We start from the raw sequence: 18114 nt of genomic DNA, 5'->3' as shown, positions 1-18114 counted from the left end.
TTGTATGCTAATCTACCAGATCCTCAACCAGTGTACCATTCCATGGGGAAAATGGTATAGGGAGGAGCTGGCACTTTCTTTGGTTTTAGCCTTTTGTGTAAACTATCATAGTAAGTGAATAAAGGCTCCGCTGTTACTTTCCTTTTGGGTTGTTTAATTATTTACTCTGACATTTGATAGCTCAGTTCTCTTTCCAGATCAGCTGAATACTAATCTGGAAATATGATAAATATTCATTTCTGAATACAGAAATGAATACTGTACTATTTATGAGGATTTCTTTCTTATTTTGTTATGAATGTATATAATTAACCAAATATTTGTGTTTTCTTCTCTAGCTCCTTATCATCTAATATAAGATGTATCCATAATAGTTAACTTTACATCATAGCATTTATGTTACAGAATATGAGAGAAGAGTGAATTTCACCCAAGGACTCGGCATCCTCTTCTAGGGAAAGGATTAGTGTATTTTTGGTTGTATAAAGGAGAATTGCATCATGTCAGGATTAAGTATGACTCTTGTCATTGCCTTTATTTGAAGACTAAGTATGGCTTCAGGAGATGTGTATGGGTATCAAACAGACAAGGCGTGGAGTATGATAGTCTTCAAATATGTCAACTTGGCTAGGCTACAGCCCAGTTATTCAATAAACATTAACCTAGATGTTATTGCGAAGGTATTTTATAAGTGATTAAAGTCCTATCAGCTGATAAACTATCAATATCAGGAATGAATGAGACATCATTATAGAGTATAAAAACATTAAAATGACAAGTATTATGAACAACTTTTTTGCAATAAATTTGGCAAATTGTTAATAGATGAAATGAACAAATTATTTGAAAGACACAAACTACTACCATAGCTTACTCTAGAATGGAGAACCTGAATAGCCCTATATCTATTAATTGAATTTACAAGTAAAAACTTTCCCAACAAAGAAAACTAGGAGCCCAGGAATTACTGGTTAATTCTACCAAGTATTTAAGAAATAATACCAACTCTACATAAAATCTTTCAGAAAATATGGAGGCCAGGCACGGTGGCTCACACCTGTAATCTCAGCACTTCCGGAGGCTAAGGCAGGCGGATCATGAGGTCAGGAGATTGAGTCCATCCTGGCCAACATGGTGAAACACCATTTCTACTAAAAATACAAAAATTAGCCTGCGATCTCGCCACTGCACCACTCCAGCCTGGCGACAGGGCGAGACTCCGTCTCAAAAAAAAAAAAAAAAAAAAGAGAGGAGAGAATACTTCTCAATTCATTTTATGAAGCCAGCATTACCCTGATACCAACACCAGGCAAAAATATCATAAGAAAATTATCCCTGAGACTTTATCCCTCATGACCAAACATAAAAATCCTTTATAATATATGACAACAAAATGGAGTTTATTCGAAGAAACAAGGCTGGTTCAATATTCAAAAATCAATGTGACTGACATTATTAATAGACTAAAAAAGAAAAAAAAACCCACAATTATCTCAGTAGATGGAGAAAAGGCATGACAAAATTCAATACTCATTCTCAGCAAACCTGATAAAGAGTACATATGAAAAACCTACAACTAACACCATACTTAATACTGAATGCTTTCCTCCTAAGACTGGGAACAGGTTGACAATATTTGTTCTCATGACTTCTATCCAATATTGTACAAAGGTCTTAGACATTGTGGTAAGTCAAGAAAAAGAAATAAATGGCATCTATATTGGAAAGAAAGAAGCCAAACTATCTTTACTTAAAGACAACATAATTAACTATGTAGAAAATCCTCAGGAATCTATTAAAAAAAAAAAAAAAGGCTACTAGAACTAGTAAATGAATTTGGCTAAACCACAATATACAAGGTCCATGTCCAAAAATCTTTGTATTTCTATATTCTAGTGAGAAATTAAAGTTAAAAAAGTAAAACAGCCTAAAAGTATGAAATTCCTAGGCATAAATTTAACAAAATGTGTTCAAGATCTATTCATTCAAAAGTACCAAACACTACTGAGAGAAATTTAAAGAACCTAAATAAACAGAGAACTTTACCATGTTCAAGGATGAAATGACTCAATATTTTCAAGCTGTCAGTTCTCCCCAAACTTACATACTGATTCAATGCAATTCCAATAAAACTTGAAATGAATCACAGACCAAAATGTAAGAGCTAAAACTAGAAAATTTCTAGAAGAAAGTATACAGGAACATCTTAGTGATCTTGAGTTAGAAAAAAACTTTTTAGATCCCACACTAATAGCATGATCCATAAATACTTCAAATGGATCACAGACCAAAATGTAAGAGTTAAAACTAGAAAATTTCTAGAAGAAAGTATACAGGAAAATCTTAGTGATCTTGAATTAGAAAAATGTTTTTTAGATACCACACTAATAGCATGATCCATAAAAGAGAAACTTGATAAACCAGACTTCATTACAATTAAGAATTTCTGCTCTTATATAGTGAAAAGATAAGCCACAGACTATGAGGAAATATTTGCAAATCATATATTTGATAAAGGACTTGTATCCTAATATATAAAGAACTCTGAAAACTCAGTAATAGGAAAAACAACTCAGTCCAACAAAATGGGCAAAAAAATTGAACAGATGCCTCTTTATAAGATATACAGATATTCAATATATTTGGTAATTAGGGTAATATAAAAACCACAAGGAAATATGACTACATTCCAGCTGGGTATGGTGGCACACACCTATAATCTCAGCACTTTGGGAGGCTGAGGCAGGTGGATAACTTGAGGTCAGGAGTTTGAGACCAGCCCTGACAACATGGTAAAACCCAATCTCTACTAAAAACACAAAAATTAGTTGGACATGGTGGTAGGTGCCTATAGTCCCAGCTACTTGGGACGCTGAGGGAGGAGAATTGCTTGAACATCGGAGGCGGAGGTTGCAGTGAGCCAAAATTGTTCCACTGCACTCCAGCCTGGGCAACAGAGTGAGACTGTGTCTCAAAAAAAAAAAGAAAGAAAAAAGAACTGTTACTACATTCCTGTTAGAATGTCTAAAATTAAAAAGATTGACCATGCAAAGTGGCTGGTACCTAGAACTCTCATACACTGCTGGTGGGAATGCAAAAGAGTATAACCACTTTGGGAAAACAGTCTGACAGGAAAGCAAACACATACCTAGCACATGCTAGTGGCACATGCCTCATAATCCCAGCTTCTTGGGAGGCTGAGGCAGGAAGATTGCTTGAGCCCAGGAGTCTGGGGCCAGCCTCGGTGACATAGCAAGACTCAAAGACTCATCTCTAAAATTTTTTTTTTTTTTTCTTCCCAGAGATAAGGTTTCCCTCTGTCACCCAGGCTGGAGTGCGGTGGCCTGATCATAGCTCAATGTGACCTCAAACTCCTGGGTTCAAGCAATCCTCCTGCCTCAGCCTCCCTAGTAGCCAGGACTACAGGCATGTGCCACCACACCCAACTAATTAAAACTTTATATTTTGTTGAGACAGAGTCTTGTTATGCTGCTCAGGCTAAACTTTTTTTTTCAAAAGCTAATATATATCTGTTATATGGACTAGTCAATCCACTCTTTAGTATTTACCCAACAGAAATGAAACATTTGTCCACATAAAGACTTTTTGTTTTTTGAGACAGTCTCGCTCTGTCACCCAGGCTGGAGTGCAGTGGTGCAATCTTGGCTCACTGCAACCTCCACCTCCTGGGTTCAAGCGATTCTCCTACCTTAGCCTCCCAAGTAGCTGGGACCACAAGTGCACACCACTACACACAACTAATTTTTGTATTTTAAGTAGAGACGGGGTTTCACCATGTTGGTCAGGCTCGTGTTGAATTCCTGACCTCAGGCGATCAGCCTGCCTCAGCCTCCCAAAGTGCTGGGATTAGAGGCTTGAGCTACCATGCCCAGTCACGCCCACATGAAGACTTAAAGATGAATGTTTACAGCAGTTTTATTCAGAATAGCCCCAAATTAGAAACAACTCAAATGCTCATCATTTGGTGAATGGATAAACAAACTATGGTACATTTCTACAATGGAGTAACACTCAGCAATAAGAAGGAACAAACTGCTGATATATGCAACAGTATGGATGCATCTCAAAAGCATTATGCTAAGTGAACGAAGAGTAAAACAAGCTACATACCAGAAATGTTTAAAAAATTTTTTTTTAAAGATGGCATCTCACTCTGTTGCTCAGGCTGGAGTACAGTGGTGCAATCATAGCTCACTACAGCCTTGAACTTCTGGGCTCAAACAATATTCCTGCCTCAGCCTCCTGACTAGCTGGGACTACAGGTGTACACTATGATACCCAGCTAATTTTTAAAAAATTCTTTATTAAGAGATGGGATCTTGCTCTGTTGTCCAGGCTGATCTTGAATTCCTGGCCTCAAGCAATTCTCCCACCTCAGCCTCCCAAAGTGCTATGATTACAGGAGTGAGCCACCATGCATGGCTATTTTTGGATTGTGGCAGTGTTTACATAGCTATATACATTTTCAAAACTCAAATTATACATTAAAAATTGGTCAATTTCACCAGACACAGTGGCTCACACCTGTCATCTCGGCACTTTGGGTGGCTGAGGCACGAGAATTGCTTGAGCCCAGGAGTTTGAGACTAGCCTGGACAACAGAGTGAGATCTTGTTTCTACAAAAAATAAAAAATTAGCTAGTGTGGCAGCATATGCCTGTGGTCTCAACTACTCGGGGGACAGAAGTGGGAAGATCATTTGAGCCCAAAAAGTTGAGGTTGCAATAAGCTATATTCACACCACTATACTCCAGTCTGAGCAACAGAGTGAGACCCCAACATGCACACACACACACACACACACACACACAAAATTAACACATTTACTATTATGTAAATAATATCTCAATAATGCTGATTTTCAAGAAATATAAGGGTGATGAATATACAAATCAGAATAGTGGCTTCTTTGGATAAAGGGAGGCAAAGAAACTGAATGGGAGGAAGTAGCCCATCAGTAGATGTCAATTATTGTTAATATTCTCAGGTTGGTTGTTTCATTTATTATCTTACTAAAACAGACACAAGAAACTGAAGGAAGGTTAGGCATGGATAATGATACAGGTAATTTAAGAATCAAAAATAATGACTTGACTGAATTCTGTACTCCTAATGTTCTAATTATAAACCAAAATAAAAATCAGGGTGATGTTGAAAATGATTTAGTATTAGCTATTTTAGAAAACTTCCTTCCTTAGAATACTGACCCATTTCTTAAGAGTTTGAGCTTCACTCTGTGCTTCCTGTGATATTCAAGAGGTTAACCATTTTTTCTTTTGAGATGGGAGCCTGGCTCTGTTGCCCAGACTGGAGCGCAATGGCACAATCTTGGCTCGCTGCAACCTCAGCCCCACCAGGTTCAAGCGATCCTCCTGCCTCATCCTCCCAAGTAGCTGGGACTACAGGTTTGTGCCACCACAGCTGGCTAATCATTTTTAGTGGAGACAGGGTTTCACCATGTTGGCAAGGCTGGTCTCAAACTCCTGACCTCAAATGGTCTTCCTGCCTCAGCCTCCCAAAGTGCTGGGATTACAGGCGTGAGCCACCATGCCTGGCATAAGAGGTTAATACTTTAAAAAAATAAGTAACTTTATAAGGCCCAACTCTGAGATGTGCTAACACTTACCCAGGGGTTCCACTAATTGGTCAACCAATCCCATTTTCTTTGCCCTGTCTGCACGAATGTTTCTACCAGTCAGCATCATGTCCAAGGCAGCAGGCACACCCACCTAACAGGCAAGCAAGGATGAGAGTATAGGGGGAAAGAAATCAGGGTGATAATTATATAGTTTACAATTCATCAAATGAACAAATATTAAAATGAAAAAAGTCAAACCATATGTTTATGCTATTTGTCAATAGCATAGATAAGTTATATTTAATATACTGATATACATTTGGGTAACTTTGGGGATTAGATACCTCTAGCTGAAGCAAAAATATCTTTATCTCTTAATTCAATATATAGGATTCTTATACTAATAAGGTAAAGAATTTCATGTTTCCTAAAATTGTACATTTCTGTTATTCTGAGGGTTTTTTTTCCTATCATTTATAAAATATTTAAAATTCTGGCCGGGCACGGTGGCTTACACCTGTAATCCCAGCACTTTGGGAGGCCAAGGCAGGTGGATCACCTGAGGTCAGGAGTTCAAGACCAGCCTGGCCTGACATGGTGAAACCCTATCTTTACTAAAAATACAAAAAATTAGCTGGGCGTGGTGGGGCACACCTGTCATTCCAGCTACTCGGGAGGCTGAGGCACAAGAATTGCTTGCATCCAGGACGCGGAGGTTGCAGTGAGCCAAGATCACGCCACTGCACTCCAGCCTGAGCAACAGAGTGACTCTGTTCCAAAAATAAAATAAAATAAAATAAAAAATAAAATAAAATAAAATAAGATAAAATAAATCATATTGAAAACAGCAAAGACTCTGAGAAACCTGATCGTTTTGACAAAGTCTTTAAAAAGAATTTTAAGCTTAACAAAAATAGAACTCAGCTAGGGCTGCTTATATGATATTAGAAGAATGGCTTCTAGTAACATTCAAATACCAGCTATAGTTCAAGAAAAAAAGGAGAAAGAAACTCAACAAATATTTTTGATACACATATATGCATATTCATTATTTCAATAAATCCTTTTGACATTCCTATGAAGGAAAGCACATTATTATTATTAGAAAATTACCACCATAAACCTTGTTTTCTTTTGTGCTCAACTGAGATCAACTTCCCTGCAAAAAGTATGTCTGTTGAGCCTTGTTTTCACTGAGGAATCTAGAGTGCCAGAAGCTACGAGGTTCAGTGGGCCCTTGAGTTGACATTAAGACTGCTCTGTAGCATCCAGGTCTGACTGTCCTTCCCTTCTCCTTGGAATTCAAAACCTGCTGAGCTTCTCTGGTTCCATAGGACACAGCAATAAGAACATCCAAATCAGATAATGAAGGAAAAGGTCTGTCTCTTATATTTATTATGAAATATTAATATGACTCATGGTTTTGAAAAACTGTTAAGACGGTACTATATGGAAAATGAACCAATTAAACCGTAAGCTCCAGAAAAGCAAGACATGCATCTTAGTTATCTTTATCCTTCCTCAGAGACTAACAAAGGACCTTGATCAATAATTCTGTGGAATTAGGCCAGGTGTGGTGGCTCACATCTGTAATCCCAGCACTTTGGGAGGCCAAGGCGGGAGGATTACCTGAGGTCGCGAGTTCAAGACCAGCCTGGCCAACATGGTGAAACCCCGTCTCTACTAAAAAATTAGCTGGGTGCAGTGGCGCGTGCCTGTAATTCCAGCTATTCGGGAGGCTGAGGCAGGAGAATTGCTTGAACCTGCGAGGAGAAGGTTGCAGCGAGCTGAGATCGTGCCATTGCACTCTAGCCTGAGCTACAGAGCGAGACTTTGTCTCAAAAAAAAAGAAAAAAAAAGAAAAAAGAAAAAAAAATTCTGTGGGATTGAAAAAATAAGACCAGGAATAAAAGTCTGTCATTGATCCTGTACACTCATATTTTATTTGGTTTTTTAATTCTACAATGAATGCCCATATTATTCATTTTATATACAAAAACAGATCTAAAGAGGGCATATAGGTTCACAAAGGGGATGTTAGACTCACCATTTTGGGCAGCCTTTGTGTGCCTCCTGCTCCTGGTAAGGCCCCCAGCAAGACTTCAGGGACACCTAATACTGTTTTTCTGTCTTTTGTTGCTATTCTGTATTGGCATGAAATGGCAAGCTTTGAACAAATGAAAGAAAATTAGAATGTTAGAAAATGTGACTTAGTAGCAACTTGAGATCGATAAGGGTCTAAAGATTACTTATAAAGCAGGAATGTGCTCACAGAAAAAACTGAAATTCCTTAGGCTGGCATTTAATAATTTCTAGAATTTACCTTTTTAGCCTTTTTTTCACACTTTTCCTCTAATTTACTAACCTCTTTTTGGGCCATAGATCTCCTGAAAAATCTACTGAAAGCTAGAGAAGCTCTCAAGAGAAAAATGCACACACAATTTTATATGGACCCCAGGTTAAAAAGCCCCGGACTCTCCAATCAAGCACATCTACTTTTGGTGTCCTAGTTGGCTTTGCTTTTGCCTTTGCTCACACCATACCATGTGTGGAATTGTTTTGCCCTCCATATTCTGGTTAATCAAATTCTGCTTATAGTTTAGGGCCAGGCACAGGTTTTCTTAATTAATATAGTCATGTGTCACATAATGAGGGGGATATGTTCTGAGAAACCTGTCATTAGGCAATTTTGTTGTTGTGTGAACATCGTAGAGTGTACTTACACAAACCCAAATGGCAGAGCCTGCTACACATCTAGGCTATATGGGATAGCCTGTTGCTCCTAGTCCAGTGGTACCCAACCTTTTTGACATCAGGGACTGGTTTCTCGGAAGATAATTTTTTCCAAGAACTGGGGGTGGGGTGGGAGGGAGAGGTTTCAGGATGAAACTGTTCCACTTCAAATCATCAGGCATTAGAGGCCAATGGAGTGTGCAACCTGGATCCCTCTCATGTGCAGTTCACAACAGGGTTCCTGCTCTTATGAGAATCTAATGCTACTGCTGATATGACAGGAGGTGGAACTCAGGTAGTAATGTTCACTCGCCCACTGCTCACCTCCTGCTGTGGGGCCCAGTTCCTAACAGGCTATGTCCTGGGGATTGGGGACCCCTGTCCTAAGGGGCTACAAACCTGGACAGCATGTGACTGTACTGAATACTGTAGGCAACTGTGGCACAGTGATAAGCATTTCTATAAAGAAATTTCTATAAAGAAATGCTTATCAGAAAAGGTATAGAAAAACGTAGTGTTACAGTCTTATAGAACCACTGTTGTATATGCAATTGGTCATTGAAACGTTATGTCGTAAATGACTGCATATGTGAAAGTGTCTGGCACAGAGTTCAGCATGTGAAAAGTGCTCAATCAATGTTTTCTTTTCCCCTTCTTTTTTTTCCTACATGTTTGGGTCTAGTAAGCATCTCTTCTCTCAAGTCTTCTATTATTTACCAAATTTACTACTGACAAAGCACTTATATTATGCTTTGTGTGTCTCAACCAGACTTAAGTAGCTTAAGAGCATAGATCACACTTCTGAATCTTTGCCCTGCAAACTTGAACCAGATTTTTAGAATTCAAAAGGACATTAGAGATGCAGTTCAAATGAAAACATCACACCTTCGTTTACCTGCTCTGTGCCACTTGCTCTGTGTCATGTGGATTAAGGATTAAAACCTATCCAGAAGTTTGATAACTAAAAACAAAGCTAGCCAAGGATGGTGGCTCACACCTATAATCCCAGCACTTTGGGAGGCCGAGGCAGGTGGATCACCTGAGGTCAGGAGTTTGAGACCAGCCTGGCCAACATGGTGAAACTCCATCTCTACTAAAAATACAAAAATTAGCTGGCCATGGTGATGTACACCTGTAATCCCAGCTACTGGGGAGGCTGAGGCAGGAGAATTGTTTGAAGCCGAGAGGCAGAGGTTGCAGTGAGCTAAGATGGTGTCATTGCACTCCAGCCTGGGAGACAAGAGCAAAATTCCATCTCAAAACAAAAAACAAAGCTGATTCTCCTCCAGAAACTTTTTCCAGGCAAAGCAGTAGCCTAAGAGTTTATAGCTGATGAATGCCACCAATGAGTTGGACAGTGTCTCAATAACTTTAGAATATCTATACCTCAAGTCCTCCTCCCAGGCAGGATCCATTGATGGCAGCCACAACAGGCTTTGGGGACTTTTCAAGTTTCTCTAATATTCTCTGTGCTTCTTGTGAGAGCTGTGTTACTTCTTGAAGGGTCTTGCAAGCGGATAACATGCTGCATTATCCACAAAAGTAGAGAACAGAAAAAAAGATAAAACTATAACTTATTTGGTTCAATACTTATTCACTATACACTTATCCTATAATGCATCAATATTTGGTAATGAATCTTCAAATACTCAGAAGGTTAAGAATGATTTTGCAGGGCCGGGCACGGTAGCTCACGCCTGTAATCCCAGCACTTTGGGAGGCCGAGGTGGGCGGATTACGAGGTCAGGAGATTGAGACCATCCTGGCTAACATGGTGAAACCCTGCCTCTAATAAAAATCCAAAAAAAATTAGCCGGGCGTGGTAGTGGGCGCCAGTAGTCCCAGCTACTCGGGAGGCTGAGGCAGGAGAATGGCGTGAACCCAGGAGGCGGAGGTTGCAGTGAGCTGAGATCATGCCACTGCACTCCAGCCTGGGTAATAGAGCGAGACTCCATCTCAAAAAAAAAAAAAAAAGAATGATTTTGCTTCAAATAGCACAACATCAGCAACATCATCTCTCTATAGAGTGTTAAATTTCTAGATCCATGAGACCATCCTGGCTAACACTGTGAAACCCCGTCTCTACTAAAAACACAAAAAATTAGCCAGGCGTAGTGGCGGGTGCCTGTAGTCCCAGCTACTTGGGAGGCTGAGGCAGGAGAATGCGGTAAATCCAGGAGGCAGAGCTTGCAGTGAGCCGAGATCACACCACAGCACTCCAGCCTGGGCGACAGAGCAAGACTCCGTCTCAAAAAAAAATTTCTGGATCCAGAAAACATGAATGTGTTGTATAATTTGTTTTTACTTCTGTAATAAATCACTAAATGACAAAGCTTGGTACAAGGGAAAATCATCTTTGGTAAATTACTTCACTATCAGATTAAACATTTTACTATCAGGTAGTTAAACAGCAATAAAAATGACAGCAAAAGAAAAGCTTCCAAGTTGTTTAGAGAAATCTGAAACATTTTAACAGATCCCCTTAATGATTAAAAATGACCAGGTAGGCCAGGCATGGTGGCTCATGCCTGTAATCCCGGCACTTTGGGAGGCCAAGGCAGGTGGATCACCTGAGGTCAGGAGTTCGAGACCAGCCTGGTCAACATTGTGAAACTGAGTCTCTACTAAAAATACAAAAATTAGCTGGGCTTGGTGGTGCATTCCTGTAATCCCAGCTACTCAGGAGGCTGAGGCAAGAGAATCACTGGAACCCGGAAGGTAGAGGTTGCAGTGGGCGGAGATCGCACCACTGTACTCCAGCCTGGCCAGCAGAGGGAGACTCCATCTCAAAAATAGATAAGTAAATAAAAATGATCAGGTGCAATGATGTTCCACTCAATGTCCTTTACTTTGTTTGTTTCATTTGCTACTTTGTGAACACATTTAGGATATGGATTTTGTACTTTTGACCAAGGACAACTAATATATTCTGTAATTTTGTACACTGAGAGTTGCTCAGCTGGCCTTAAAGAAGCTACAAGTATTTTCCTCTGGATATAGGTAGCTACTGCCAGGTACATCAGTGTGTCTTGTTGTTTCCCCTCTTTATGTATGTGTAAACAATTGTAAATAAGTTAATGAAAGCACGCATTCCACCATTTAGCAGAGGAAAAGAAAATACTAGCTGCATCTGTAAAGTTGCCTTTGACAATTTCAAGTCCTACACCCACTTCATTTCCCCGAAGCAGCCATCTTCATGTTTGTAGCGTCTCCTTCCAGACCAATTATGACTGTGTCCATAAATAGTATCAAGAATTACTCCATATTTGGTTTTAAAACATTTATAGAAACTATATACTGTATGAAACATTCTGCAATTTACTTTTCTTTTAACTTAACCTTACTTTTTGAGTTCTAACATCATATTGTGGATCTAGTTAATTCCTTTTACCTGTTTTGTAGTATTCTACTGTGCGAATAGTCCACATTTTACTTATCCATTTTCCTGACTGATATTTGGTTTTAAATTCTTCATTATTTTACACTATACGGACCAAACATCCTTATACACTGGTTCTTATAAACAAGGAATGAGATTTCTCTAGATCACGTGATGTGTGTGTATATATATGTGTGTGTCTGTGTGTGTATATATATATGTACATATATACATATACTTTAAAAAAAATTTTTTTTAAGACAGTCTCACTTTGTCACCCAGGCTGGAGTGCAGTGGTGCGATCTTGGCTCACTGCAACCTCTGCCTCCCACATTCAAGGGATTCTTGTGCCACAGCCTCCTGAGTAGCTAAGATTACAAGAGTGTGCCACCACGCCTAATTTTTGTACTTTTAGTGGAGACAGGGTTTCACCATGTTGGCCAGGTTGGTCTTGAGCTCTTGGCCTTATATGATCTGCCTGCCTTGGGCTCCCAAAGTGCTGGGATTACAGGCAAGAACCACCACACCCAGCCTGATACATACATTTTCAATTTTACAGGCCTGTGTCACTGTGCCCAAAACTTCTACCTCCTTTTAAAAGGAGAAATTATTAGGCCTAAGAAACACACTATTAACCAAGATACAAGGTGACTTCAAGTTTCCTAAAACTTACTTGATATCAGCACCTGCAATAAAGCAGCCTGGCTTTGATGAGATAAGGACGGCACTTCTGATTTGATCACTAGCCCAGATTTCATTCATAACTTCTGTGAATTCTGAATGCAGCTCTTTACTTAGTGTATTTACCTGCCAAAGGGAAATATATACAAGTAAGGGTTTAAATTTGAAGCACCGGATGTACATACAACCATCAAATGCTATTTTGATTATAATAAATATACTTATCCAGTAGAAATATACTGTTAGAAGAGAATAAGAAATACTATTCTCCCAGCAAGTCAGTAGCTTTCTATTTAGGCAACTTTGGCCCACTACAAGCACCCCTTCCTTTAAAAATAGGTCTCCTCGAAGGAGGAACTCAGGGTCATCCTCAGAGTTTGAATCATTTGTAGGCTACAAACAAATAGGTCTACAAACATTTATTGGCATGGAAAAAATATGTATAATGTTAAGAAAAATATGAAATACAAATGAGATATATAGGCCAGGCATGGTGGCTCATCCCTACAATCCCTGCACTTTGGGAGGCCAAGGCGGGCAGATCACTTGAGCTCAGGAGTTAGAGACCAGCCTGGGCAACATAATGGAACCCTGCCTCTACAGAAAATACAAAAATTAGCCGGGCCTGGCAGCACACGCCTATAGTCCCAGCTACTCAGGAGGCTTAGGTGGGAGGATCACCTGAGCCTGGGGAGGCTGAAGCTGCACTGAGCTGTGACTGTGCCACTGCACTCCAGCCTAGGAAACAGAATGAGACTCTATCTTCAAAAAAACCCATATAGTATGATCTAAGCTTTGTAAATATTCATTGAAACTGAATTAAATGTGATTATCCCATGGAAGATAACCAAGAAAAAAATGTGGTTATCTTTGGGTTTGAATTATGAATGGTTATTATTTTCTTCTTTATAATTTTTTACAGTCAAAAAATTTTCTACCATTGACATATATTACTTTTGTGTTCAGGAAAAATGTCCAACCTAAGAAAATTCTGAAAAAATATCTTAAGCTTGAATCATTGGTTAGTGGGTGCTAAAATTTACTCTAATAAAGGGGAATGGCTCTTACTTTCCTTAATTTGTGATAGTTGTCAACTGCTTCCATCTAGGTCTTATTACATCTAAGCCTCTGGCTACAAGTTTGTTATTGTTTTTTACAGAGACAAGGTCTTGCTCTGTCGCCCAGGCTGGAGTGCAGTGGTGTAATCATAGCTCCCTGTAACCTTGAATTCCTAGGCGTAAGTGATCTTTCCGCCTCAGCCTCCAGAGTAGCTCACGCTACAGGTGAACATCACCATACCCAACTATTTTTCACTTTTTATAGAGACAAGGTCTTGCTATGTTGCCCAGGGTAGTCTCAAACTCCTGGGCTGAAGTGATCCTTCTGCCTCGGCCATCCAGTGTCGGGACTGTAGGTGTGAACCACAGAGCCCGGCCTGGCTACAAGATTTTTAAAGTAAGAATACACCAAATTTAGATGGGGGAAAAGCATGGACTCTCACAATAGAGCTCTTCTTGGCAAAAGAATGGATTACTGTTATACACTTTGTTAAAGCTGCCAAAAACAAATGAAGTTTCAATTTGAACAGAATTTGCTTTCCAATATGTGAATTGCACTGAGTCATTCAGATCCCTCAGGAAGCTTAAGAGTCAAGCATCTACATTTCACCCAGCCAACTTACTATGAATAGTGACTTACGTCAGGCAGGTAATGAAGAAAATGGATTAACAACCTCATAATTAAGACGGGTAGGCAAATTTTGAGTCTTATAAACAAAGCTTGTACTCTGGTTCTTCTCTAATAAGTCACCTCCTCATTCTACACTATAACCAGAAGGCTAGTCTTGCTAATCCTTGATGTTAATCTGGCACCTAAGGTCAACAAGAGGAATTCTTATGCAAGAACCTCTGCTTTAGAAAACTGGCTTCCTTGGCAATCTGTCAAAGTTTAACATAACTATCGAAACTGTAAATTCACGTAAGATTACTGCCAGATTGGTAGATTTGGGGAAATATGGGATACAGCTTTTCCATTCAGGACTAGATTCATAATGTGGTTAGTAGAAAAAAACTGCAAATTAAATGAGATACCTTTGAATTGGGAGAGTTAATTCGAACAACTGCCACATCCCCTTTGACTCCATAGTTAATATGGGTTCTGGCTAAAAAGAAAAGAAAAATTTATTTGTAAACATATTTATTGCAACATAAACCCAAAAAGCAACGTAAGCATATAGATTAAAAAGAAATTAAACTTACTCAGCAAAGCAGAAGATCCTGTAAAATTGCGGCATATATAACCTATAAGAAAAGATATTTCAAAATTAGTTTGCAAAACAATTTCTGTAGTACCTTTTATATATAACAAAGCTGTAATTTACAATAACAACAACAACAACAACCCCAAATCTGTACAATGTATTCTAGGCCATATGACTACTGTCATATATTTTTTCCATTTCAATTGTTAGGTCAGATGATTATTCAGATACTAAAAGAGGAAGATTGGCCCCCATAAAGGGATCTACATCCCCAGAACCTGTGAATATGTTAGGTTACATGGCAAAGGGGGATTAAGGTTGCTAATCAGTTGGCCTTAATAAAGAAAGTTTATCATGGATTATCCAGGTGAGCCCACTGTAATCACAAAAGGGAAGAGGGAAGCAAAGAGAACCAAAGAGATAGCAATGTAAGAATGACTTGGCCGCATGCTGAAGCAGGTAACAAGTCAAATAATTCAGGCAGCTTCTGGAAGCTGGAAAAAGTAAGGTAACGGATTTCCCCCTAAAGCATCTGGAATGAACATAGCCCTGCCATTACCTTTGATTTTACCCAAGTGAAACCCATTTCAGACTTCTGACCTTCATAACTGTAATATACTTTTATCATTTCAGACTCTAACTCTGTGGTAATTTGTTACAGCAGCAATAGGAAACTAATACACTAAGCAATAAGTAACCTACAAAGCAATCCATAATGTCAGCTCCTAATGTATTCCAAATATATCCCAACTATGTTTTCCAGGCACATCCCCTTTCAATTTTTTGGAGAGATGGACTTTGCAGCATTATCAAAAGTAAAATCAAATAGCAACGGTAGCTACCATAAATGAAACACTTCATGTCACACTTTGCTATTTTAAGTATTTCTAATTGAAAAGGTCTACACTGGATGCCACAAGAATAATCTTACTCCTTGGATAACAAAGACCAACTACTGTCTTTCCTAATCACTTCACTAGTTTAGGCTCTCCAGCATGATGACAAGATGATGATGATGATACGACCTTTTGAGCACAAACCACTACAAGAGAAACTCCAGTGGAAGTTCTTTCAATCTGGACTCTAGATAGAAGGTAAGGAACATTGGGGAATTCTAGGCAAACACTCTAACTTTGTTTTGGACATGACTCTACCTCTATTTCACCATTAAAGGCTTGCCTCGGTCCTGCTCTCATCCAAATATCTTGCTTTAGGTGATAACCAAGCTGTTATGGAGGCAGCCCAGGGTCAACATCCCTTAATTACAACTTCCAATCTTCTTCAAAACACCCTTTTTCTTCCCTTGTCTTTCAGTCATGGTTCACCTCAAACATTTCTCCTATGCACCTCTTTAACTCCTTATTCCTTCTCCCTGCCCACATCTTCCAAATCTTGCCCAGTTATCTTAGGAAAAAGTTTTCTCTTTCTTTGGTTCTAAAAACAAAAACAAACTACCCCTTAACAGATTAGCAGCAATACACATGGAAACACTTGCATTCAGGAAAAGGCTAAGTCTTACAGTACTATCTAAAAAAGAACTAGTGCTTTAACAATATCCAAAGGTTCCTTCATGCATCTCCTCTAATTACACTAGCTTTTCCCAGGTATTAGTCATTTAATTCTTAATTATTCATACTAAAACTTTTTTGTTTTTGGTTTTCATAAAAATATACAGCATTTGTGCTACATTAGTGACTATATGGCTTTGGAATCCACAAATATAATTTAGGAGTGTGGGGAGTGCCTGCCTGATTTAGAAGTGCTATAAAAAAAAAAGTTAAAATTCTTGGTTGGGCGTGGTGGCTCATGCCTGTAATCCCAGCACTTTGGGAGACCAAGGCGGGTGGATCACCAGAGGTCAGGAGTTCAAGACTAGCCTGGCCAACACGGTGAAACCCCGTCTCTACCAAAAATACAAAAATTAGCTGGGTGTGGTGGTGCACGCCTGTAATCCCAGCTACTCAGGAGGCTGAGATGGGAGGATGGCTTGAACTTGTGAGGCAGAGGTTGCAGTGAGCCTAGATCGCACCACTGCACTCCAGCTTCAGAGAGAGGGCGAGACTTCATTTCAAAAACACAAAAAGAAAAAATAAGTTAAAATTCTTGGCCGGGCACGGTGGCTCACGTTTATAATCCCAGCACTTTGGGAGACCAAGGTGATGGATCACCTGAGGTCAGAAGTTCGAGACCAGCCTGACCAGCATGATGAAACCCTCTCTCTACTAAAAATACAAAAATTAGCTGGGCATGATGGCACATGCTTGTAATCCCAGCTACTCAGGAGGCTGAGGCAGGAGAACTGCTTGAACCCAGGAGGTGGAGGTTGCAGGGAGCTGAGGTTGTGCCACTGTACTCCAGCCTGGGCAAAAGAGCGAGACTCCATCTCAAAGGAAAACAAAAAAAAAAAATTAAAATTCTTGGCAATCTTTTGGTGGCTCTATCTTTTCATCAGTTTGTGATCACTTGCCTTTCTCTGTACCTATTCTCTCATTCTCCAAATCCTCTTCCTTCATCTGATTCAGACTTTGGGAGATGTCAAACAAGAGTCCAAGACTTTGCCCTACCTGTAATGATAATTCAGGGCAATGAACAGTAAAATCAGACCATTTTGGTCATTTTATATCCTAGTGGATATTCTAAATAAAATTTTAAATATCATTTCTACCAAAAACACATTCTACATGACTTAGAAACAAACCTTAGAACTATACCCATTTCCAAGTTGAGGATGGCCTGCCTACTCAAGAGGCAGGGACCAACTACTTATGGCTAAAGTAGAGCCCAAAAGACTACACAAGAATATATCTAACTGAACTGGGATTCCCTCAGCAGTATTGAGAAAGTGATTCTAGAAATATGCTGGGCATTAGAATCAACGGGGAGGTCCAGATATACTCAAAATTCCTAGGTCCCAGTCTAGGACCAACATAATCAGACTTTTAGGAAGTTGGGCCTCAGAATCTGTATTTTTAAAAAGGTGACGCTGAAGTATACAGCAAACAAATGGGCACATGGGAACTACTGACAGGAGAACCCAGTGAAGGTGGAGTGGAATAGGGGAGGACCATCAATAGATACCCAAGGCTTTTGCTGCCTCCGTGTTTTCTCTTTATCCCCCAGTTCCTTATAGAAAGGGAAGAGAAGGCACAAAAAATAGCAGCTTTATACTGGTTGGAAAGGCAAGGTGACAGAAAGAAGAAAAGAAAAGAAAAGAAAAGAGAAAAGAAAAGAAAGAAAACTGTGGTTAGCACCAGAAGCAGAATGGGGTGATTTCAGGTTCTGCCTGCATTTCTTCTTTAAGCAATTCAAGCCAGCCAGCCCTCTTAGTGCAAAGGCAAAGGACTCGTGTTCAACCATCAGGTTTATTTACTAGCTGTGTGGCCACGACAAGTCTCTTACAAGTGAACTTCAGTGTTTTACGATAGGAGAAGCCAGCCATCTCCTCAATCTCCAGTGCCTCTA

General features: G+C 39.5%; 2 protein-coding genes across 11 annotated transcripts in view; one reads left to right on the top strand and one right to left on the bottom strand.

The window, feature by feature from the left end:
• The window catches only part of HADHA (hydroxyacyl-CoA dehydrogenase trifunctional multienzyme complex subunit alpha), a 56799-nt gene that overhangs the window by 34196 nt on the left and 4489 nt on the right, over nucleotides 1-18114 (bottom strand). For 3 of the 10 annotated variants that reach the window (XR_013402366.1, NM_001265890.1, XM_077958284.1), the window contains 6 exon segments: nucleotides 14651-14692; nucleotides 14483-14553; nucleotides 12385-12518; nucleotides 9719-9857; nucleotides 7647-7766; nucleotides 5648-5750 (listed from right to left, as the gene is read on the bottom strand). Coding sequence is in view for 6 of the 10 variants with exons in the window: in NM_001265890.1 (NP_001252819.1) it covers nucleotides 5648-5750; nucleotides 7647-7766; nucleotides 9719-9857; nucleotides 12385-12518; nucleotides 14483-14553; nucleotides 14651-14692 (609 nt within the window). In the remaining 4 variants the exon portion in view is untranslated. 10 annotated transcript variants of the gene reach the window in all.
• HADHB (hydroxyacyl-CoA dehydrogenase trifunctional multienzyme complex subunit beta) overlaps nucleotides 15633-18114 on the top strand; it is a 55166-nt gene continuing 52684 nt past the window's right edge. The window contains exon 1 of the mRNA XM_028831894.2: nucleotides 15633-15746. The gene's annotated coding sequence lies outside the window, so the exon portion shown is untranslated. The remainder of the gene's footprint in view (nucleotides 15747-18114) is intronic.

This window comes from Macaca mulatta, chromosome 13 (genome assembly GCF_049350105.2).
Source record: "Macaca mulatta isolate MMU2019108-1 chromosome 13, T2T-MMU8v2.0, whole genome shotgun sequence".
In the NCBI taxonomy this organism is placed as follows: domain Eukaryota; kingdom Metazoa; phylum Chordata; class Mammalia; order Primates; family Cercopithecidae; genus Macaca; species Macaca mulatta.
Note: the sequence above shows the minus strand (reverse complement) of the source record. Positions and strands in the feature narration are given on the sequence as shown.